At 31.9% G+C, this 24367-nt stretch overlaps 3 protein-coding genes across 7 annotated transcripts; 1 reads left to right on the top strand and 2 right to left on the bottom strand.

The window, feature by feature from the left end:
- On the bottom strand, positions 401-5024 carry LOC105178135 (protein BASIC PENTACYSTEINE6). 2 transcript variants are annotated; one of them, XM_011101509.2, is made up of 5 exons: positions 4857-5024; positions 3845-3885; positions 2511-2550; positions 2067-2114; positions 401-1574 (listed from the first exon to the last, which is right to left on the bottom strand). In XM_011101509.2, the coding sequence occupies exons 4-5, from the start codon at positions 2067-2069 to the stop codon at positions 687-689; spliced, it is 891 nt and encodes a 296-aa protein (XP_011099811.1). In that variant the 5' UTR covers positions 2070-2114; positions 2511-2550; positions 3845-3885; positions 4857-5024; the 3' UTR covers positions 401-686. The 2 variants fall into 2 exon arrangements, with proteins under 2 accessions (XP_011099811.1, XP_011099810.1); XM_011101508.2 differs by lacking the exon at positions 3845-3885.
- On the top strand, positions 7034-8123 carry LOC105178134 (histone H1). Of its 3 annotated transcripts, none has more exons than XM_020699266.1 (3): positions 7034-7220; positions 7251-7328; positions 7521-8123. In XM_020699266.1, exons 1-3 carry the CDS (start codon positions 7134-7136, stop codon positions 7956-7958), a joined length of 603 nt encoding a protein of 200 aa, XP_020554925.1. In that variant the 5' UTR covers positions 7034-7133; the 3' UTR covers positions 7959-8123. The 3 variants fall into 3 exon arrangements, with proteins under 3 accessions (XP_020554925.1, XP_020554926.1, XP_011099809.1); XM_020699267.1 differs by having other exon boundaries at positions 7034-7235; positions 7266-7328; XM_011101507.2 differs by having other exon boundaries at positions 7034-7328.
- LOC105178132 (NAC domain-containing protein 37-like) lies at positions 18953-23787 on the bottom strand. 2 transcript variants are annotated; one of them, XM_020698954.1, is made up of 4 exons: positions 23721-23787; positions 21325-21500; positions 20663-20934; positions 18953-19710 (listed from the first exon to the last, which is right to left on the bottom strand). In XM_020698954.1, the coding sequence occupies exons 2-4, from the start codon at positions 21488-21490 to the stop codon at positions 19096-19098; spliced, it is 1053 nt and encodes a 350-aa protein (XP_020554613.1). In that variant the 5' UTR covers positions 21491-21500; positions 23721-23787; the 3' UTR covers positions 18953-19095. The 2 variants fall into 2 exon arrangements, with proteins under 2 accessions (XP_020554613.1, XP_020554612.1); XM_020698953.1 differs by lacking the exon at positions 23721-23787 and having other exon boundaries at positions 21325-21708.

Raw genomic sequence — 24367 nt, 5'->3', positions numbered from 1 at the left:
ATTGATAATCAGAATGTCTTTTGTAATGTTTCTTGATTTTGCTTTTGAATTTTTATTCTCCTGCAAACTTAATTTAGTATATTCACTATCTATTATTGTATTATCTGTGAACGGTGCAACAACTTGATCACAAGTATTATGCATTATATGCACGATTGAAAACTACTATTTTGTGAACAATTATACTTTTATTTTAGTTATTTACTCAAATGAATACTTTAATTAATTTTTGTTTGGAGGCTTATTCCCTTATAAACTGCAAAAAAATCGTCAGGAAAAAATTCTTATCCAAACTAAGTTCGGACGAACCAAATCAATCACACAGCAAAGTATGATACATATATATATATATGTCTGTGCGCGCGCCCGTGGCTGTATCTTTATGATCTAGGCAATAGAATGCGGTAAATTTCCTGCAACCAGCAAAGTGCCACATAAACAGGATATTTCTTTCTCATCATCAATAGTGTACAAATCGGGAGTTAGACATCTGAGACTGCAAGTGTTTCCACTCAGTCCGGTTCCTAACCATTTCTTTCAACAGTGTATACATAACAAACAAGAATCCAATCAGGGCAATTACATTGGATGGATATTATAGAAAAATACGAACCCCAAGACTGAAGTAAAAGTAGGAGCATCATCGGACTCCAAACTTTTATCCACGTGTCTCGGATGATTAAAATCTATTTTAGAGTGCTGTAACGATTCGTGCCATGCTTAGCCCAGTGGTCCTTCAGATCAAGTGGAGCAGAAAAGTCGTATCCCTCAGCAGCAAGTCGATTAAGCAACTTGCTAAAAGCGCTTCCACTCATTTTTCTGCCACCAACTCTAGAGTAGCGTTTATTTGCGACTTGGGGTAATGGGTACATTGAGATCGTGGTTGTACAGCAGGCGGACTGCCATCCACCGTTTCCCCATCTATAGCATGGCTGTGGTGAACCTGTGCAAGTGCATACCGGCACTGGCATCGCAGACTCGTCGAAGTTAATTTGGTTCAAACCCAGATTATCCTTCCACGAGACCTGCTTATCTAGGTCCTCCTCGTCGCTCTCGAAATCCTGCTGAGTATTCCAACCATTAGATGGAGCAGAATTCACCTGCTTGCTCATCCCTTCGGCCATTCTTTTGCCCACCCTTGGAGACTTGGATGGTTTCGTTACCTTTCCATCTTTCGGCTGCCTTCCTCTCCTAGACTTGGCGGTCTCAGAAGCCTCTGTAATATCACTGCCCCTCAAACTTCCCCTTGGACTATATTCAGGTTCAGATGCACGAATTTGATGCTGGTAGTGAATGCGTTTAGATCCACTTTCTAGTTCATTTCCAAGTGAATCAGGGATAGTGCTATTGTCATTCATTGAGCCCTCCCGAAATCGCAGAGAAGCAATTGCTTCATCTCGCTCTTGTATGGCGGCGTTACGCTCAGCAATTGCAGCATCTCTCTGCAACATTGCCATATCTCTCTCTGCAAAAGCCCTCTTTCTCTCTTCCAGTGCCATGTTCCTTTCACGGATTGCAGCATCTCTCTCAGCCGTGATGGCCATGAAGGTCTTTATGGTCAAGTGATTGTGGTCCTTCGATTAAAGCAACACGTCAGTGAATATAGTCATTTCTCATCAAGTAGAATGCAAGGCTAAATAAACATAGAGGTTAAACATTCTATTCATATAGCCTGTATTCTCCATTCCGATTTTACATTTTAAGTCCCTTCAAAAGTTCATATGCAGCCAGTTCTTACTATACATCATCTCTATGAGATGAGAGGTGGACATACTAGTAACAATATACCCTGTCATGACAATCTTTTCCTCTATTCTTTCAGTGTTTTAAATTCTTTCATAAGTCTGATGCTGCCAACTCTCACTAATTTTAGTTTCATCTACTGTTGCCACATAATTTAAAATGTCTAATAGTTGACCCCATGATTGTTCATATCAATTTTTCGTCATGCTCTTCTTACTGTTTTGAATTTTCTGACAAGCATGAAGATAAGAGGCCTAACAATACATGGTAAGTAAGGATAAAAATCTGGACATGCGTGACGTAGTAAACTGCAACAGCTTTACCATCAAGAATAATATTTAATCTAGAAATCCATCCCCAAGTGGCCTTTCCTGCGCAAGTGAAACCAAATATATCAGGTGCATGACGTCATGGTAAAGTACAATATCTATACCAACAACCAAGAATATATATTTTAATCTAGAAAGCAATCCCCTAAGTGGCCTTTCCTGCACAAGTGAAACCAAAATATGTCAAAAATCAAACCCAAGCAACATGGCTAATCACCAAAGTGATTAATCTTGTGTTTGAACAACGGATAAATTTTAGCGAATGGAAAGACTATTGAAAAGCTTTTCCTCATTCCAAAAATACAATTCCCTGCATTGATTTTTCAATATTCTTCCTTTTACTTTTCCTCACAAGATCATGAGCTAAACATAGGTATACTAAGAATAAGTTTCAGAAAGAGAACATTAACTTGATCGTGCCAGATTCCAAGGGTTTACCTTCAGAAGGAAGATGTTAGCATCATGTTCTGATGTCCAACTGAAATTTAAAAGAAGAGATATATGGATCAGAAAGAAATTGAAGCAGCTGCAGCTGATACAAATGTAGCCATTAAATGTAAAAGATGTTAGATGAGGATAATGGATGATAGAGGTACAAGAGAATTGAAGATGAGTAATCATCTTAGTCTTGTCGCAGTAGGCAATACATTAACATGACAGCATGACTTAGTTTCCAACCTCGAACAGTCCTGGACTGAGATTTCTAATGAAAATGTCGGTCGTTCTTTTACATGATTTTGTGTTTCTTTGTCAAGAAAAACACTGTTTTTCCCCCTCTCATTTAAATAGAACACTTCTCATGGTACTCAGTAACTGTACCCTAAATTCCTCCACCCCTATTATATACTAGGAAAACAAGATTGGGTACTTCTTTATAGAAAGTCCATTATCTGCATGCATTTTAAATGAGAAAAAAAACAGGAATCATCTAAACCCAACGAGTTTCCGGTAAGTGATTATGGAAGTTCTCTCAGTCCATCATCCACAAGATATACTCATTAATAAAGGAACAACTAAACTGGATCTTTGTAGTTCTAGAATCTTTCAAAATCAGATGTGGGATTTTCACATACCTAGAAGAAAAGTAAGGTGAGAGAAAGGCTTCCAGAATAGAATTGTATAATGTGACTGAAGTAGTAACAGAGAATGTTGGGGATCTAGCAACCTTAACAAATTTCTACTTGCATGGCACAGCGTATTATAGAACTTATCCTTTATCTGAAACTTAAAGATGGACAGATGTGCAGTAGTCCCTCTATCCAGTATTGGTCAAAGAGGAGAAAGGCCCTTCTTTACTTGGTCATTAAGGACACCTGAAGGAGGCACAAAGCTTAAGGGGTTTAGTGCATTTTGGATGTGTTGAGAGGGCATGAATTATCAGGAGCACAAATATGGTAGATTCAGAACAAACATCTTCACATCTATAAATTGCATCACTTCGGCACCGTCTTCCAGAGGAACTTGAAACTACTAGTTCTAGGATTGAAACAAAATGAAAAGAAAATGCTCTAGCTTCACAAACTGTAGCTGGCCGTCATCAATTAAGATGATTCCATGGTCTGATTGATGTATATTGACTGTTGAAATTGATAAAATCCCTCACTTCATCCTCAAGGCTTATCCTCAACTTATACCACCAAGACAAAGCTTCCCAGTAAAAATTGCATAACTGCCAGTCGGATGAGCATGCCATGTGAGTGCATACACTCCAAAGATGCACATAACAACTCAAATCTTAAGTAGAAACTTCAATAGAGAAAGGTGTTATTTACATCTTTATTGAGTTTGTACAGGTTGATCCAGAATGCCACCTCTGTTAAAAGAATAAATTAAATCATAATTCTTCCATGCGTTCAGTCAAAGAACAACATCCTAAAAGAATGAACACTGTTGCTATGGATCCAGTCATCCAAAATTTCAAACCAAAACCCTGATCAACATTCGCATGCATCTAGTCATAGCAAACACCTACAACGCTGATTGAAAAGTAGCGCTACCATACAGAAAGGCCATTAAACAAGCGTCTACCTGCTAAATGTCTATTGCGCTCTTCTATTCTTAAAACCAAGGATTTTGGCATGAACTAAACACCCATTCCGCATGAACAACAGCTTTCACCCATAAATTCTGTAGCATATGTTTAGCTTCTATAATGCCAAGTGCTTGTTACCATCAAAGACTATCAAAGCTCTCTTTGGTATCTTGTTGAAGTAAAGCAGTAAGAAAAGACAAGTTATTATCGTGTGACATCAACAGAACACCTATTGGACTGAGGATCTAAGCAGTTTTTGTGCAAAAGTAGGCACTACAAGCAAACTGAAATGCCACCCTACAAAATGGAAACACCACCTAATTGCTAACACAGCTACTTTGAGCATGGGCTTTTGCCTAATTCTTGAGCACCTAGTAACTCATTCAGTTAAAAGAAAAAAACAAAGGAAAGAACTACATAAAACTAAAACATGTATAAAGACTAATACAACCAGAAACACCTATGTAGAAATTTCAAAAGCTAGCAATTAAATTTTTAATTCACAAGTTTCTTCCATGTACATTTGACAGAAGTTATCCACAACTACACAGAAATCACGAGCTGAAAACAAAAGAGATCAGGAATCAGGATAAACGGCGATGCAAGAGCTTCAGTAAAGATCAAGATAGATGGAAAGTGATTTGAAATGTTAGCTGAAAAATGAGGCAATCAACGAGGAACAACCGAGCAGATCGAGAAATCAAACAAGAAAATAAACTTCAACTAAGAAAACACACAAAACCGGAGCATACCAGGAGAAACTTCCTCAGAGGAATATTCAGAAAATGGCAGATACCTCTCTCTCTCCTTCTCCTTCTCGTGGGAGAGAAGAGAGTTTAGTGTGTATGCTTCTTCCGAATTGCAGGCGAAAGAATAAAGATGCCTCTTTCTCTCTGTGTGCTTTTTGGCAAATTCTGCAAGTTGAATTGGGAATTCAATTCGATGAAGCGCTGTCGTTTAGGGTAGCACGACAGCGTTTGATGTCTCCTGGGTGGGTGCGTGGGGTGGGGGCAGCTGAAGACCGTTTTCGGACCCGCGTCTCTCTGCTGGGCCTTCGCTTCTTTGTCTTCGGGTTGACTGTCTGTCCGCTTTCTTTGCTCAGCTTCTTTAGATTTTCTCCTTTCCTTTTGTTGGAAAGCTTTTTTTTTTTTTATTTTTTGGAAGTTTTTGGGAAAATATTTTGGAAAATAGTGGAGAAATGAATTGAGAATGCAAAGACCCCAACTAGTGTTTGCATTTATTTTCTCAATGTTTCGTGGAGATAGAGAAAAACAATAAAAATAAATAAATATGTGTTGAAAATTTAGTGTTTATATTTGAATTTGTTTTAATAGATAATTTAAAATAAGTGTTGTATGTTTAATTATGTCTTAAGAGACAAAAGTCATTATTCATTGTCAAATCATGTCTCTTTGATATATATATACAGATTGTATGTTTAATGTTGTGTTTTTTTTTAGACAAAAATTACTGTTCATTGTCAAATCATATTTCTTTTATATTAGGCGAAATATCACTTTTAATCATACTAGATATGACCCTTTTCACTTGCAATCCTACGCTTTACGTGTTCAACACCTTTAGTCCCAAAATCCTTTTTTAACATAAATGGTCCTGTTCCGTTAACAACTAACGGAAACGGCACGTCACTTGTGTTAGTCAACTGGAAGCTAGCGAAAAAAATAGAAGACCAAGCTTGTGTTCAATTTTTGGAGAGAAAAAAAGACGCTAAAAAAATACTTTTTAGCTATTTATATATGTAAATAACCCACAAACACCACACAACATTTTAATCTTTTTTTCATCATTTAATCTTGAGAGCAATAGGCCAAAAGATGTCACAAACATTTCAAAATATTTCAAATTATAATATTGAGTACTCACAACAAAAAGTTTATAAATTAGATTTATATATATATTGATATATATATTTATATATTTCTTTTTATATTTAGCAATTTCTTATCTATTTGTTTTCCTTAAATGTATATCTTGATCTGAAATTTAATTTAAAATTAACGATGAAATTGATTAATTTTGAAGTTTGAACATATTGACGTGTGCAAATTCTTATTTTATATATTTTATTTGAACGTATTCTTTAAATTAGGGATAAATTATATTGACACTCCCTCGGGGTAAGATAAGATACACAAATACTCTAATGTAAAATTACAGCTACATCTCTTGAGGTCATAGTTGCAATTACAACTACACCCTTTATTCAAATGCAAAACTTACACAAACATTTCCCTGAAAAACGTTATACTAACATCCCTCCCCCTATTCAAATGTAAAACTTACACAAACACCTCTTGAAAAACATTACACTAACACTCCTTAGGGGATGTAGTTATAATTTTGTAAAATATAAAAGGCATTTGTGTAATTTAACCTAAATTATCTCAGAAGCTATAAATATAATTTACCCTTAATTTAGAATTTAATGTGTATATATTCATATATTATAGTCGATTTTTAACTTTAAATATATGAAATAACGTAATAAATCGTTTTTCATAAATAAATAAGTTGTTTTCTATTTGATGCCCCAAAAACACATCCAAGTCGCCACAAATCTTCCCCATTCACCCCACATTACAACCCCAAATTTCTGAATTTCAATCCCATTGGAATCCCTAAGTTGAATTCATTGAAAATGTGAGAAAATTTAGCCCCTAATTCAGAAAGAAAACACACCCCTTGAAAACTGTCCAAGTAAAAATTGCTGCCCCCAGTATTCTTTGGGGATAAGAAAGCCACCTCCTCAATCCAATTCGAACTGCAATCAACGCTTGAGAAACTCCCATGTGTACGTACCGGATGCTTCCACAGAAAAGTTCATGATCCTCGTCACTTCAAACTATCCAATCAGAGTTCACTATTCCATTTCTGAAGGATCGCGCTCGCCTATATATCGCGAAAACTGCGTTTGCAGTGTTCACAGCGCTCGAAGCATTTTGATAATCCCCAGTTATACCCGGGTTCTGTTTTTTTTCTCTCGCTAGCAATTCGGTGTTGATTTTGTGATGTCGGCGACTGGAGAAGTCGAGCAACCCACTGCGGAGCAGCCAATAGTGGCTGAGAAGCCTGCCGCGGCGGAGAAGCCCGTTAAGGAGAAGAAAACGAAGGCGGGCGCCGTTAAGGAGAAGAAACCGAAGGCGGCCGCCAAGGAGAAGAAGGCTAAGACCACCAAAACCGCCTCTCACCCACCTTACTTTGAGGTATATTCGTCTCGTTTTTGCCTCGTGAATCCTTACTTTTCTTGTTAATAAGATCAGATTTTAGCATTTATCTGATTGTTAATGCTGAAGTTTGGTTTCCTTTTATTTTTCCCACTGTTATTAGAATTGAAATTCACGGGATTTTTTTCTGAAATTTTGTTCTGAATTGTTGTTTCTTTGCCAATTGCGCAGATGATCAAGGAGGCTCTGTTGGCATTGAATGAGAAGAGCGGATCGAGCCCGTACGCCATCGCAAAGTACATGGAAGAGAAGCACAAGGCCGTGCTGCCGGCGAATTTCAGGAAAATTCTGGGCCTCCAATTGAAGAACTCTGCAACAAAGGGAAAACTCATCAAAATCAAGGCTTCCTACAAGTTATCCGAGTCCGGAAAGACGGACAAGCCCGCTGCCGCGAAGCCCGCCGCCAAGAAATCCACCGTCCCGACAGCAGACACCAAGAAGCCCAGAACAGCCCGAGCCACTGCGGCTGGAACGAAGAGGAAGGCGGAGGGAGTGAAGAAGGTGGCGGCAAAGAAGGCCGCAAAGAAGGCAACTCCGGCGAAGGCGAAGCAGCCCAAAAGCATAAAATCTCCTGCTGCCAAGAAGGCCAAGAAAGCTTCTGCTGCTTAGTTTTGTGGATTGGTGTGTAGCTCTTAGGGGTGGGGGGTTGTGAATATGTGCATGGGTTAATCTAGTTTGTTCATAGGGGTGTAGTGAATACATATGATGATGTGTTTTTGTGATCTCGGTGGAGTTTCTGCTAATGGAATAACTATTTTACAAGTTTTTGCTTTAGAATTTGTGTTCTTGTTATTGGGTATTTTCGTTTTTGTGTGGAGTTTCTGGAGAATTGGTGGGGTGAGTTAAGAAGAAAGGAGAGAGCGAGGCAGCATCATAAGTTTTGGTGAATTCCCGGCCAGTGACGACCATGTGTTCGTAGGGGGCCTACATGATTGACAAGCGGGTGTGGTGGAGACCTGCAAAAGGGTATCAAGAATTGAAACTGACCAACGAGGATTTTGATGGAAAAGAAAGGAAAATTGGTTTAGAATCTTGTCAGCCATGCCAAGGATGAGTCGGAAATTTTAGTTCGAATTGGATTAAAAATATATTATATTTATTATATAAATAATATTAATTTTTTTTAAAAAATAATCAATTATATAGAAATAAAGCTCTTGATTAGGTTTGATTTTATATAACTTTTCACACTTTATATACTCATACATATTTACTAAAACAATATGTATATACATATAATATGTGTATATATGAATTATATATACCTATACTATATTAAATAATCTATACCTATATTAAAAAGAAGACCTTTTTATCACAAACGGTTACCAATTTTATTATTATGTCAATAATATGTCTAAGTTAATTTTTTATTCTTTTGTTGTTGTTTTTCTTTCTTTCTTTTTATAGAAATATGATGCGTTGATTTATATATAGATATATATATTTATTTATTTATAATATATTTTAAAACATACAATATTATTAATTATATGCAAACAGAGATGACATGCCACAATGGACAATTATAAAAAAGAAAACCCCTTCTCGCTTACAAATATCAGTTACTTACGCCGTGACACTAATTTTTTAAATTACCAAAAATGTTCTTATGTATTTTCAATCACTGCTACTCAAATTATTCTTCTCATCTATATTATCTATATTATATATAATATTTCTAAATATTTTATATATTTATTTATTTTTGAATGTAATGTGTTGGTTTATATATATTATTTTTATTAATAACATATTTTAAAGTGTAAATAATAATTTATTATATGCACGTAGGAACAATGTGACATAATAGCTAGAACTAATAAAAAGAAAATTATATTTTTACTCACAAATAATGGTTACTTACACCGCGATATCAAATTTTCAAATTATCAAAAATATCCTAATGTCATTTTCTAGCACCCCTACTCAAATTTCTTCTCATCTGTATATCTATATTATCTGTCTATATTAATATAAAAAATAAGGATTTTTTTTTACTCACAAATAACAGTTTGGGATAGCGCGATACCAAATTTTTTATGTCGATAACATTCACAAGTTAATTTTTTTATTTACTTATTTGTTTCTTTAAATGTGATATATCAATTTATATATTTTATTTTATGTAAGATATATTTTAAAGCGTAAAAATATTATTTACTATATGCACGCAAAGACGGCGTGCTATAACAATTAGTAAAAAATAAAGATTCTCTACACTCACAAACGGTGGTTTATAACACCGTTGTATCAATTTTTTTTTTAATAAGATTTATAGCTATACTATATATTAAAAAAAAAATAAACCCATTTTTACTCACAAAGGGTGATTACTTACTCTGCAATACCAATTTTTCAAATTTACAAAAAATATCCCTTATATATATTTCAATCACCTCTACTCAAATTCTTCTTCTCACTATATATCTGTACTAATATAAAAAAGAAAGATCTTTTTTCACTTACAAATGATGATTTGTGACACATCGACATCAATTTTTTTCTTGTTGATAATGCCTTTAAGTTAATTTTATTTATTTATTTATATATTATTTAAAATATGATATATTGGTTTAGATATTTTATTATTATAATAATATATTTTAAACTGTAAAGAATATTTATTATATGCACGCAGAAATGACGTGCCATAACAGCTAGTACTAATAAAAAACACACATGTTTTTACCTACAAATAGCGATTCTTTACAATACAACACGAACTTTTCAAATTACCAAAAATATTCTTAATGTCTTTTTCAAGTACTCCTACTCAAATTTCTATTCTCATCTATATATCGATCTATACTATCTATCTATATCTATACTACATCCATACTCATAAATAGCGGTCAATGACATTACTTTATCAATCTTTTATGAAGTAAAAAATGTCATTCAACTAATAAGATAACCAACTTATTCAAATTCTCAAATCATACATTAACTAATAAATTAATTTTTTTTATTTATTTATTATTTAATGTAATGTTGGTTTGTAAATTTACTCTTATTTATATATATAGTTTAAAATGTGAAAAATTATTTATTATATATGCACACAAAAACAACGTAATACAATGGCCAACAATAATAAAAAAACACATCTGCAAGAATGCCTTCTATCCCAATTCATTCCTTGTTGAATTTGCAGTTGGACATCAATTTTAACCAAACACAACAATTGAATGGGTGTTTGCATTAAATTTTTTCTTTTGTGAGGGAACTAAGAGAGTGTTCATAAGCTCCTTTTAACATATTTTATAAGATATTTGAGAGTTTATAAATTTTAAATTTTATTTTTTAAATTTTTCTTAAAAAAATTATAAAATTTTAAAATAAAATATTTTGGATCTTATAAGCTTTCTGGAAAAAGATAAAATTTTTAATTTTTTTATAATATCTTATAAGCTCTATAGAATTATATATTTTGAAATATAACAATCATTATTCATACATGCACCCCCCCTCTCTCTCTCTCACACACATGCACAAATTTATTGACCATTTTACCCTTCAAAGAGTCAAAATTCAGCCACAATTTCACCGAAAAATGGTCAGAGGGACCAGACTGAGACAAAAATTAAAATTTGAGGATGTTAAAGCCAAGAAATGAAGTTGAGGGACTAAAGTAATTTTAAATGAAAATTTAAGGGACCAAATATAATATTTACCCTAAAGAATTTAATTACTATAAAAAGAGAGTATGCTTCAGATTTAATAATAAATTATTATAGTTAAACAAAAATAAGATTGGTATTGCTATTATATTTATTCAAAAAATATAAATTCAAGATATTGTAAATTATACGAATAGAAGTATATATATAGTCATTTCTTAAACAAAGAAAATATCAATTATATATCTATGTTAAGATTCAACTAGCATGAATGTACATATGTACTGTTGTTGTTCAAAAGTTTAGATAATAATTCGTTTTTTTTATTATCGTAAGAAAAATTATCTATTAAGTTTTTACTTGGAGTTAAATTAATGTATACTATTTATAAAAGTATTTTAAAAATATTTAAATATAAAATATGTCAAGAAATAATAACTTATTTAGTTTTAATGGTATCTTGTCCTATTTGATCATTTTACCAATAAAAAGATCCTATTATGCAATACACCGTAACATCTTATAATATCCTTCCGCATCTTATAAATTTTAACATTTTATTTTATCCAAATACTTTAGAAACTTATTTCTAAAATAAGATCCAACATCTTATCAGATATAAAAAACCTTAGCCAAACACCCTCTTAAGTTGTGGAAAAACTGTAAGTTAAAAATAATAGTAAAAGTTGGGAGTGTTTGAAAATAAAAATTAAAAGTGTAAAAAGATTGACATCAGAGTGTTTGAAAGAACAGTTATTGAATACTGTAAAAATTGGTAAAAAACTGCTTATAATTTTTTATTTAAATCAACGTAATTTAAACAGATTGAATATAGAAACTATAAAACAAAAACACAGTTGCTAATGATGATGATAGCTATGGTTATTGCGGTGGATGACAAAATTTTGCACCTGGAGGAATTATTTTGCGAGGTCTAATACAAGGCTGATAATATTTTGAGTCGAGTCGAACATGTTTTTATTTAAATTTTTATTATTATGAAGTTTTGAAAATTGCGTTCAAATTTGATTTGATTGTTGATCTAATCGAGCTAAACGAGCTTTAATTTAGATCAAAGACGAGTAATTTGATTTTTTTTAATATTTTATTATCTTTATTTTAATCAAATTGAGTTTGAAAGTTTAGCAAACAAAGATGATAAGCAAGACTCGCTACTGATAAACAACTAATGGAAATTGGATAAACATTAGGATAAATTTTAAAAAGAAAAATGCGAATGAAGCATTGTTCTATTGGTAAGGTTGAGACCTTATATTTAAAAGGTTGTGAGTTCGAGCCCATGAATGCATGTGGACTCACTAGAAGATATGTGACTTTTCATTATGGTTAAAAGTAAAATTTTTTGAAAGATATTAATTAACCACGGCCGCGAAACAACTATTTACCTATTGTTTCTGCAAATGAAGCCAAACATTTGCTACAGTTAATTACTATGGCGAATATTTCGATCATAGGTAAAACCGCAACGAATGTTAATTGACCGTGGCCAAAAGTTAAGTTTTTACATCGACTTTATCTGACCGTGATAGATTTTATTAATTTACTATGATTTTCAACCCGTAGTAATTTAGAGTATAGCGAATAATCAAATTTTTCTTCTTTTAGTGATATATGTTTCCTTGCATAATAATTTGTTGTTTTCTTATGTCGCTAATTTGAATTTATTTATCGACTTGAATTATTAATATATTAAATATATTTTTAAATTAATGTATATTCAATGAAGTAATGAATCATATATTATCAAAAAAAAAAATAAAAAGGTGGACTGTGATCCCTGTATATAGGCAGTCTCTTATGGGTGATAACCCTTTAGGTAAAAGGGCTTTGAAACTAGGCCTTCTTAGTTGGGTTCTTCACATGGACTTTTGGCTTCTGGCTGTTAGATTTTTAGCTTAAGATTCTGGGCCTGTCATACATGAGGGAGCTGGCCCAATATTTTATCGTGCCATGTCGAAAATTTTGTTAAGGTTACGTTTGGATTGATGGATTATACTGTGTGACGTCAAAGTGGGATAAAAAGGTAAAAACAAACCTTAATTAGATATAAATGGATATATTTCTGACAATGATTTTTCTTTTATTTTTTTTTGAGTTTTTAACATTCACGTTCAAATTCTGACTCGAGTATCAAAATATTGGTAATTATCAATGAATTTAGCAAGGAATAATAATTTGAAGTTTTGGTGATTTTAAAATCAATTTAAAAAACGAAATATTTCCTTGTTATAATTAGAAAGGAAATTTAACATTGTAAAACTTCATAGCAGGCCCTGGTAAAAAAAATTCAAAAGTTCCGCGCAAAAAATTTACAATCTTTGTTAGTAAAATTTCTAGCAAAATCAACAACAAAAAAGTTCGACCCGAGCTAATTACCAAGTAAATATTTTCTTGCTAATTTCACTATTTTGCAAGGAATTTATATTGTTACTGATGCCATTATTTTTTATAGTGTATTTTATTCGATTTAAAGACGGAACAATAATCAGAACGTCATAATATTTATTCAATTGAAAACAGAGAATTATATCTACAAATATTTGAACAAATGAAGGAATAACAACTAATCTATGTATATATATATATACACACAAATTTGAACTCCTTGATCCATGTGTTGATGAGTGGTCCAAAGGGTTTCATGTCCAGGACAACTGCTGCAACACACAAACCAAATAAGCTGTATTTTAATAGAGGAAGTTTGAAGATATGTATAAATAAGGTTATCTTGATGTAATAAAAAAGGTGATGCAGCTATATATATATATATATATCCAAATGCTGCGTGCTGTGGTAGCAATCATTGATTCCCACAAGAAATATAAAGCCCTCTCTTCCTCATCAACTCTTTCACAAATAGCTATAGCTTTTCAACAATATGTCTTTTTCAAAATAAGTTTTAATTTCTACACAATACGTATCGTCCAATTTAGGAATTTTTTCGATGTGGGATCTTACATTAATATATTGCAATTATTATTTATTATCTTTACACTCGATTTATATATATATTTGGGTAAGTTAAATTGAAACTCTCTTGAAATTAGGTTTAATGATACAAATAGTCCTTATTATTTATAAAGTTACAAGTATACTATTAAGGTTGTAGTTGTAATTACAAATATATCTTATATCCAGTGACAAAACTTTAAACAAACACATCTTAAGATACATGATACATTACACCAACAGTACTCCATCAGGGAGTCTTTTACAAAAGGCAAGTAATATTTGTGTAATTAGAGTTAATTTCAAGGGGTGTTGATCATAATTTATCCATTTCGTTTTATTCCTCATAAAACCAACGGCCCTTTAATCATTTTTTTTAATGGTAAATTTAATACAACCAGAAAACTCGTTATGCAACTTTTCGGTCAAATTGACTGAAGGGGGACATTTGACACTTTTAGTTTTCTACTTTAATGGAATTTTTAAAATGGTCCCAGAATTGAAAAAAGTTTAGTCCTCTATTTTACCGGATTTTCAAAACAGTTTCAAAATTCAAAAAGCTTGACACATTTAGTCATCTACTTTACGGGATTTATAGAATTAAATGTGTCGATTTGTTTCAATTTTAAACCTAATTTGAAAATTTCATAAAGCATATGACCAAATATATCGAGTTCTTTCAATTTTATAATTATTTTTCAAATTTCATAAAGCAGAGGAGTAAAATATTAAACCCACTATTTTATGAAACTGAAAATGTAATTTCATTGACTGAAGTTAGAGAATTAAAATTATATATATATATATATATATATATATATATATAAAGGAAAAAATATTTATATATATATATATATATATATATATAATTTTAATTCTCTCACTTCAGTCAATGAAATTACATTTTCAGTTTCATAAAATAGTGGGTTTAATATTTTACTCCTCTGCTTTATGAAATTTGAAAAATAATTATAAAATTGAAAGAACTCGATATATTTGGTCATATGCTTTATGAAATTTTCAAATTAGGTTTAAAATTGAAACAAATCGACACATTTAATTCTATAAATCCCGTAAAGTAGATGACTCCCCCCCCCAATTTTACCATAAGAAACTATCTAAAGAAAATAAAGGGTGCTTTTAATTATATTTGTTTTATTACAAGATTAATTCATAATTCAAAAAAAAAAAAAACAAAAATCAGCTGCCGTACATAATTAATTATATTTGTTTTATTAAATGCGATTGATATTGTAAAACGAATACATAATTTTTACGATTAGGATTATCGTTCGTCGATGTTAATATTCTTTTTACTAAAGTCGAATTCTTCTTGTTATTATTTTTCGCAAACCACAAAGCAACAAAGCAACAAACCATCTAATTGTCTCCAACTCTTATTGATGTCTCAAAGTGTTTATAGGTAGTTTCAATGTGCCTCAAATATACAAAACCTAAAACAGAATAGTGTCAATGTAAAGTCCAAAGTTAGTGTGTGTATGTTGGGGGGTGGGAGGGGGGGGGGGGGGGGGGGAAATGGGGGAAATAGAATAGAAGCTGCACAGCGCACGCTAGACAGGCAATGGCCCCACGGGGAGTATATATAGTACCCCCTCTAATTTGACCTATTTCTCTTAATTACTTTTATTTTGTTTATTTTTTTATAATGTTGAATATTAATGATTTTTTCTTTTTTTTTTATTGAGTTGGTATTGGATATTGTTATATTCTTTTCACACTGAAATTGTTTGTGCTTTTTTGACCTTCGTGTTCCTGTTTTTCTTGTCATAATTATGGCCATTTTCCTTGGTTGTATTTCAGTTGCAATTCCTATTATATTTTCTGTTTTATTTTACATGTATAGGTTGTGCGATTAAGAATACATCATGAATTTTATTTAAATTTTTTTTATGTAATATCTGAAATAAAATAAATGATACAATATGAATTGTAATAGAAAATTCAATTTAATTTTTTTGGGCTAAATCTAAATTAACTCACTATGAAAATTAAAATAGGTATATATTTTTCTAAATTTTAAAAAAATATAAAAAAGGTATCTAAGCATTTTGAGAAGAAAAAAAGATAGAAACATATAATCCCTTCCTCCTTGTTAATTATGTGTTTCGATTGGAGAGGAAAGTGTTTGATTAAGCTTATATGAAATATATTATAAGTTCCTGCATTTTATAAGATATTTTAAAATTTTAAAAATATTTAATTTTATCGTAAGAATAAGTTTTTAAAATGTTTGAATAAATAAAATATTAGAGTATTTGACATAATAAATAAAGTATTAGAGTATTTGACATAAATATTTTGTCGAACGATTTTAAAAAACTTATAAGCTCTCAAACATTTTATAAAATATTTTGATGAGCTTATAAGCTTAGCCGAACAACTAATATTTTAATAACTAATACTCGCACTTTTGAGGTAAAAATGTTTGGTACATATTTTGTACCACACTACCTATGAAGTATATGTAACACTTGAAGAACATTTCACTAAGATTCGTAGCACAAAACCTGAAAATTCCTATAATATCATATAAAAATATTATAAATATTATCTCGAAAATGTATCATATATCATCCTAACTTAAATAATATAGTGATAAATAATAAAAATGTCTAGCATTAATTTAAAGTAATTAAGTATGACAAATGATGTATATTGGTAAAAAATATCAACCTGTAAGGGTAAAAAAGTAATTTAATATACATGTGGGACATGTTAAACAACTGAGACCTACCATACAGTATAACTTCCAACTCTACTATAAATACAAAAAATATTAATTTTTAAGCAAACCACTATTCATTGATAGTGACCGTTTTTTCTTGCTCGAAAATTGTGTTTCACCTGGTGCATAATTGTGCAGTAGGTAAAATTCTCAATTTTATCCCTTCGTAAAATAATATAAAAATTAATCCTAAAAGATGCTTTTTGTATTTGTATTCCAGTCATGTATGTATGTGAACTTTTCACCACAACTTTTAAAATAAATTTAGAACATAACGTGAACTTTTCACCGTAACTTTGAACAGAAAGTAATAATATATTAATATATAATACTAATATATGTAGGTAAAAAATAACTCCCAACTTGTATTTATTAATTAATTAGGATAATGAAAAGGGAGGTTAAAAACTTTTAACTTTAGATGAAGAGAAAGTCATATTGACAATTAGTACTTAATGATGATTAGGGCTACCCTATTTATGCCACCCCTAAGTACATAGAAGCTACTAAAAAGAAGAACAAAACTTTGACAAAAAATAATTTTAATTTTGTTTTTTTTTCTTTATCCTTCTTTTCTGCCGAAATTACTAAATATGTTCTAAATTCGTGAAAATTTAAAATATATAGGACTATTTTGTAATTCTAATAATGTAATGGACTAAAATGCCAAACATAGATCACTGGAGGATGGAAAAAGCAATTTGTAATTTCATTTTTATATAATTAATATTAGCTTTTCTATCTTATGTTTACTTGTATAAAAACAAAATATATTTTAAATATTTTGTGGCTCAAATCCAGCAAGATCATTGAAATTAAGACATTTGTTTCTTAACGTACGGATGTAGGTATTCAGTCTCTTTTAATAGTAATATTTATTTGCTTTGAAATTATTGATTGATTTTGAAATATTAATTTATTTGCTTTAAAGTTATTGATTAATTTATAAATATTGATGTATTGATTACTAAAAATGTTGTAATTATATGTTTATTAAATTCAAAATATGAATGTATTTCAAAAAAGTTATACAACTCTATCTAAATAGAAACATCTTGCTTTATGAGATGCCATACCTATTTAATGTAGTTTTTTCATCTACATTAGATGGCTCATTTTTTTAATGGAAAATGATTTGTTTAGCTCTTTAAGTTTGCTTGCTATTATATTTAGTTCTTTAAATTTACTCGTTTTAATTTTAGTATGATAACTTTTAAAATTATCTAATTTTAGTCATTTGATATAATTTCGGATAATTTTACCTCTACACAACTTTTCAAGATCAAATTTAATCCATATATATTCGTTCATATGGCATCTCCTAACTAATGTTCGCTTAAAATGGTATAAGAGTTTATGTTTATTAAAAAAATATTTGTTTGTATTACACTTAGAGCATGAGTGGATTATTAGTCTTCATCATCAAAACAACAAAAGAGTAATAAATTAGGTTAAAGGACCAAATATACGTAAAATTAATAGATAAAAAACTAAATCTTATATTACCAAAGATAAATGATCAAATGAATTCAGAACAAAGTTATAGGATGAAAATTTTCTTTTTTCTTTTTTTAATTGAAGAGTTAGATACAACAATTCTTGTGAAACACTCACAACAAAAAAACACTTTTGAAAAAAAAAAATAAAAATCTTAAACTCTTAAAGAAGGCTATGTAGAATCTCAAGAGAGATAATAAAGGTTTTTTTTTTATTTATTTAAATTTTTTACGCACATGACCCAATTAACACCCTCATGTAAGCACCCACTAGATTTGAATTCAAGATATTTCATAGAAAATTTTGAGTCCAAATTATTGGGCTTAACCCTAGAGAACCAGGGAGTCAATGAGCTTATATTTTTTCAATAGTTCAAGGGTTATATTATTTTTTTTTTCTTAACGGGTTTTTTTTAATCTACTATTGTTTCTATAATGGATTTGCAAAAAGTTTTCTTATAATATAGTGCCGAAATTGATTAAATTTCCTGCAATAATCAAACCCTCAAAAAGGTTTGGCCGAGCAGGTCCAAACTAAAATATTCTTATGGACAAATTTTTGTTCGGATCAAATTTGGTCGAATCGAACTAACCACAAAACAAATGTATTGCACCTCCTATTTGATTGATTATTTTTTCTAAACTGTATATCAATTATACGACAAGTTTATTGTACTTGCATACATGGATGAAGTTTAATTAGCTCGCACCAAAAGTAAATAGACATATATATATATATATATATATATATATACAGAGAGTTAATCTTAAACTTCTTTTATAATTTCCCAACCAAACATGTTCACAAAAATTTTATATATTTGTAATATATATATTTATATATATGTATGTAACTCAATCAACTGGCATAAAACAATGCCATGATCATATCTCCATAATCCCACAACAATTCATTTATTAAATATGCAAATCCCAAAATCACAATCAGTAGTTGAGAGTTCACTAAGCTTCGGGCCCGCAGATTCTTCCCTACCACTTTGCAGTAGCAGCAGTCCGAAATCATCGACGCCGCTCTCAAAGCTCGGCCCAACGACGTTGACCTCGTCGTATCCGTCACCGTGGCTGAGCTGAGACGCCACGAATTTGTCGAGGTCCCTCCAATCCGTCACCTTCTTTGATGTACTGCTAATTCCCCTCATCATGTACTTGTCACTAGCATCTTCTTCGTTGTTATTCGTTTCTGTGGCGATTGATGTCGAGCCAGGCCTCTTGATCTGCGGCAGTGATGGGCTCTCAAGCTGTGGGAGCTGCACGAATTGATCGGACTGTACGAAATGTAGACTTTCGGTGGCTTCGGTCTCTTGCTTGCAGATCAAGTTCTGGGCTCGAAAGGATGAGGGCTGCGGCTGCTGATGTTGCCTAGCTATGTAATTGATGGACTCCGCTATTGAGCTAACACCCGTAGATTCTTCGTAGTAGTATGTCGAGTCCCAGCCTTCGTTGATGCTCTTCGTTTGCCCTGTCGATCGTTTCTTGAAAGCCCGGCAAACCACCCACCCCTCTTCCTGCGAAAAGTTCACTATTATGTATAAGGGTACTACTACAAGAAAATGGATTACTATCTAAGTTGCAATATGTACTCATTGTAAATCGATACTATCGACTCCGTCAAATGAATCAGTGTGAAAGTTTAAGTTATTGAGCATTATTAATCAATATTTGTTAGAATCTTTAGCTATGGTCAAAATATTTATCATAAATTTCGACTATGTTTGACGAAAGGAGTGTAGACTGCAGAAGGGTCAAATGTGGGTAGAACGAAAAAGAAAGGGCACTTTTCTTTTGGAAATGTTGAAGTTGTAAGGAAAACTCATGCAAGGAAAGTTGGTCTAAATGGAGAGCACACTCATTTGCGGAAAAGTAGTGACTTTTTGACTTAGAGGCGTTAAGGCATCAACAGTGAAACAAATTGCATGTAATGGGACATGCAAAGTGAAGCAGATAAAAAAGATTAAAGGTTTGCTTGCATGCCTTACAAGCCGGGGAAAATTGGGCCCTATATATGGATAGAGAAATCATTGTCTATGTATTTAAATAATCTATGCATCGTTTCACTTATTTTTTGGCAAGACCATAAACAGGAATTAAGATAATATTCTTCAATTTTACAGTAAGTATATGTTGTCTTCTCACTAATAGTTACAGTTTGGTGCGCCATGCCATTCACAATTATCACAAGGACCAATCACTTAGACCCCTAAACAACAAATACAAGCGTTTACGTCTCGCCAACTTTATATTTGAGAATAATTTTTCTGAGTTCCTATTGATTAAAACAATGAGAATTCAAAATATCGACACTGTTCGTACGCATCGTTGCACTAGCCCAATAAATTTATTTGTTTTCTTGACGATGTCTTGATATTTCATGACTAACTAGAAGTTGAAGAAGAACACACATACATAGAAGAAGGTAGCGATTTTTTGAAGAAAAAAGGATATAATCAAGAAACTTGCCTGTGGAGGGCCATTCTCTTCAGATTCAAGCCTATATTCGTGCATGATCCAGTCAGTTTTCTGACCATTAGGAGCCCTTCCTTTGTAGAAGACGAGGGTTTTCCGCATGCCAATGAGCTTCGTCCGGTCGTAGACGGCCTTATCTCTTCCGGTAGCCTTCCAAAACCCTGCCATGGTAGCCCTGTTCGTCCTTGTCCCCGTTGGATACTTCTTGTCCTTGTGGCTGAAGAAATACCACTCGTTCTGCTCCTCATATCCGATTCGACATTTATCTGTTTCATACTACAGTTTCCATGATCTCCCTCAAAACCAGAAAAACAAGAACAAATTAAGAAAAACAGTCCTTTTGTGCTATATATTATTTATCTTTGCTCCCTATTCAGGACCTGATTGAATTTTCTATTCCAAACAGACACAACAACGTCAAAATGCTTATACATGTGGAGTTGCATTAAGAAACCCTAATTGCTGACCACATCCGTAAAACAAAAACCGACGAGCTAAGGTAGCTTGCTGGTAAGCACCTTCGACCCGTAACCTATAATTAGGCTACGGGTTCGTATCAGAGTCGGCCAAACAATCGGTCTTTGATCCTCCTTCAAAAAATATTAGAAAACACGCGCGCGCACACAGACGCACATTTTTCCACATAACTAATTTACCTTGAAGATCCCATGGCTCAATCCTGTACAGATCAATATCTCTTATAACATCAAGATCGATCTTCTGGGACGCAACCTTCTTCCGAAGATAGTACCCGACGAGCTCTTCGTCCGTGGGATGGAACCGAAAACCGGGCGGAACGCAGGATTCCGTGGTTGTATCCATCGTTCAAGCTCTGCATAAAACTCAGAACCAATTGTGCATACAAGTCAACTTAACAGTATATATCGAACTTTTACTACACCATCATCTCAGAATTATATCCAAGAAGAGATATATACAGGGCAAGAAGAGAAGAAAAATTACTTAGAAAAAAATAAATAAATAAAGGGAAGAGGCAAAAAGATGAGAGGGAATTATGAACCCTACATATGAAAAGGTGACAAGTGCTACTCAGATATAATGATCAGCTCATTTGCTGGTGAGCAATGGCTTGACATTTTATCTCTAAAAGGTAATGAACGCGTGTTTTGACAACGCTTTTTTTTTTTTTTTTAAATAAATTTTGGTGGTGTTTGGTTCTTAGAATAAGAGAGAACGGGAATAATGAGAGGTTAGGAGATGGAAAACGGACAAGTAATGATGTTGTCTTGTGTGTTGTGCTTGTGAGTGTAAATGACACTTCATCAACTTACTTATATAGAGATATATCTCTATATATGCATGTATAATTTAGAATATGAAAAAAATATTTTTTTAGTTTTATAAAATAAGAGTAAAATTTTTTTTGGTACCACAATTATAGCAAGTGACGTTTTTAGTCTCGTCAAACTTAAAATCACGTCTTTTTAGTCTCAAATAATTTTTAGTCCCAAAACCACAATTCACATGATATTTTGAATTAAAAAAACGTGATTACAAGTTTTATGGGACTAAAAGCGACACATGTTTACCCTTATTTTATGGGACTAAATGAAAAATTAGTTGGGGGGGGGGGGGGGGTTCTTGGTGGAATTTTGGCCTTAAGATTCATCACATTGGTTCTATCTTGTATGGTCTATATGAGATTTGCACTTATGGATTTTATATGAATCGATGGTTGTGATGTATCCGAACTTTTGGTTGAAATATATCGTAACAAAGAAAGTTGCAAGTTTAGTTGTAATTTAAAGTTATGGATGTTAAAAAAAATTAAAACTAAAAATCAGAATTTGAGTGATTAAGAAAAAAATTATATCTACGTATGATTTTTACTAATAAATTGTAAAAGTTGATAGAAAGAAAATTATAACTTTTTATTTACATTTAAACAGTTTAAAAGTATATTGTAAATTAAAATAATTTTGAACAACAAATTGATAATCATTTAAACTATTGCAGACACCCTTTAATAGATTTAAGCTTCTAAGTTTTTTATATTAATATTCAAAAAATATTTTAGGTAGTAGTTTATAAATTTGATCACATGATAGATCAAAATACACTTGCTCTTCAATTATATAATTACAAATTATATAATAAATATACTAACACTTGCTACATAATTTAATTGAATTAAATAATATAAACTTTCTTCTAAAAATAAGATTTTCCCCTCCCCCCTCATATAGCATCATATATATATATATGTACATATGAAGAAAAGAATCTTGCGAAAAACATTGTAACATTAATTAGAAGAGAAATGAATATTATATTTCGATGTTTCAAATGTTTAGAGCAATAGTACTAAATTAAGTATATATATATATATATGTATATGTTAATGAGATTAGTGGGAGAAGGGACATGAATGTTGGGTGACGTTAACTAAAAATAGAGCACGCGCCTGTTTGGGAGAGAGAGAGAGAGAGAGAGAGAGAGAGAGAGAGGAGAAAAAAGGAAAGAAGGGTGCAGAGAGAAAAGAACATTCTGAAGGGAATTTTGCAGGGTTTGATGTGTCCGTTTGGGAGATGGAGTCTGACCCTCTTGTCTGCTTGTCTCCAATTTACATGCCACATACTCTTCTTCCTCTTTTCCATAACCACATCGACAAACTCACACACACATGGATAGATACAGATTATACTGTATATGCACACACACACACACACATATGTAGCACATACAGTTCCGCTTCCACCATGGAATTTCTATGTGAAGTCTGCAAAACGTGTACTGTTCTGTGTGTTCATCTCTACACACACACATATACACATACATATATAAATAAAGACAAAAAACACACACACAAACACGCACAGAAAGATCTATGTTCAAGTGCAAATGTTGAAGGTCATGGTATTTACGCATGAATGAGTGAACCTTTGAACAAGAAGATGGACAACAACTCTCGTTCACTTTACCCCCAAAAATCATGGATTTGTACGTAGTACGTACGATCATAAGTAGATATTCCCATGCAAGAATGGAGAAAGCAGACATGCAGTACAGCAATAGCAATTACAGAGCTCACCTGTTTGCAGGGGGTATAGCTATAGTTGGAGCGATCTGTGGAGAAGAAGTGGACAAAAATAAGGAAGAAGAAGAAGACAATCAAAGAAAAAGGAATGAGAGAGAAGGCAGTAAATAAAGAGAGAGAGAGAGGTGATGAGGGACCGTTTGAATTGCGCATGGGTTCGATGGTTGTCCCCATTGCTGATCTCATCACTCTCTTGCTCATTACAAAACCCCATCTCCACCTCAACAATATTTTCACCCAGATCGATGTTACAAAACGTTTGATAAATTATTTGTAAAAATAATGTGAAAGATTTAAAGATGAAATGTTAAGAGCTTTTAGGATTAAACTTGTCAGGATTTTTTTTTTATTTCGTCACTACGTACAATGACTTTGATGATATTATTAGAAGCAATTAATATTCATAAAAAATATTGTTACTAATTAATAATATATATATTTACTGAGAACTTTGGAATTGTTACTAATTACATATATTTTTTGTATCTTACTGGCAACTTGTATAATTTAATTTTCTTCAAGTTAATTAGAATTTTATAGATTATTAGTGATATATTACAGGCTTCATAATCTTATAAATTCAAAAAATATTTTATAGAATATATAAAGAAAAAAATTATAATTTTAGTTTTGTAACTTAA

Source organism: Sesamum indicum, linkage group LG15, assembly GCF_000512975.1.
Source record: "Sesamum indicum cultivar Zhongzhi No. 13 linkage group LG15, S_indicum_v1.0, whole genome shotgun sequence".
Classification (NCBI taxonomy): domain Eukaryota; kingdom Viridiplantae; phylum Streptophyta; class Magnoliopsida; order Lamiales; family Pedaliaceae; genus Sesamum; species Sesamum indicum.
This window is presented reverse-complemented; position numbering and strand designations above follow the sequence as displayed.

Coding starts and splice junctions, on each gene's coding strand:
- LOC105178134 (XM_011101507.2), top strand. CDS start 7,134: ATGTCGGCGACTGGAGAAGTCGAGCAACCCACTGCGGAGCAGCCAATA. Junction 7,329..7,520: donor CTCACCCACCTTACTTTGAG/GTATATTCGTCT, acceptor CCAATTGCGCAG/ATGATCAAGGAGGCTCTGTT.
- LOC105178132 (XM_020698954.1), bottom strand. CDS start 21,490: ATGGATACAACCACGGAATCCTGCGTTCCGCCCGGTTTTCGGTTCCAT. Junction 20,935..21,324: donor TGAGCCATGGGATCTTCAAG/GTAAATTAGTTA, acceptor AGTATGAAACAG/ATAAATGTCGAATCGGATAT. Junction 19,711..20,662: donor AAGAGAATGGCCCTCCACAG/GCAAGTTTCTTG, acceptor AACTTTTCGCAG/GAAGAGGGGTGGGTGGTTTG.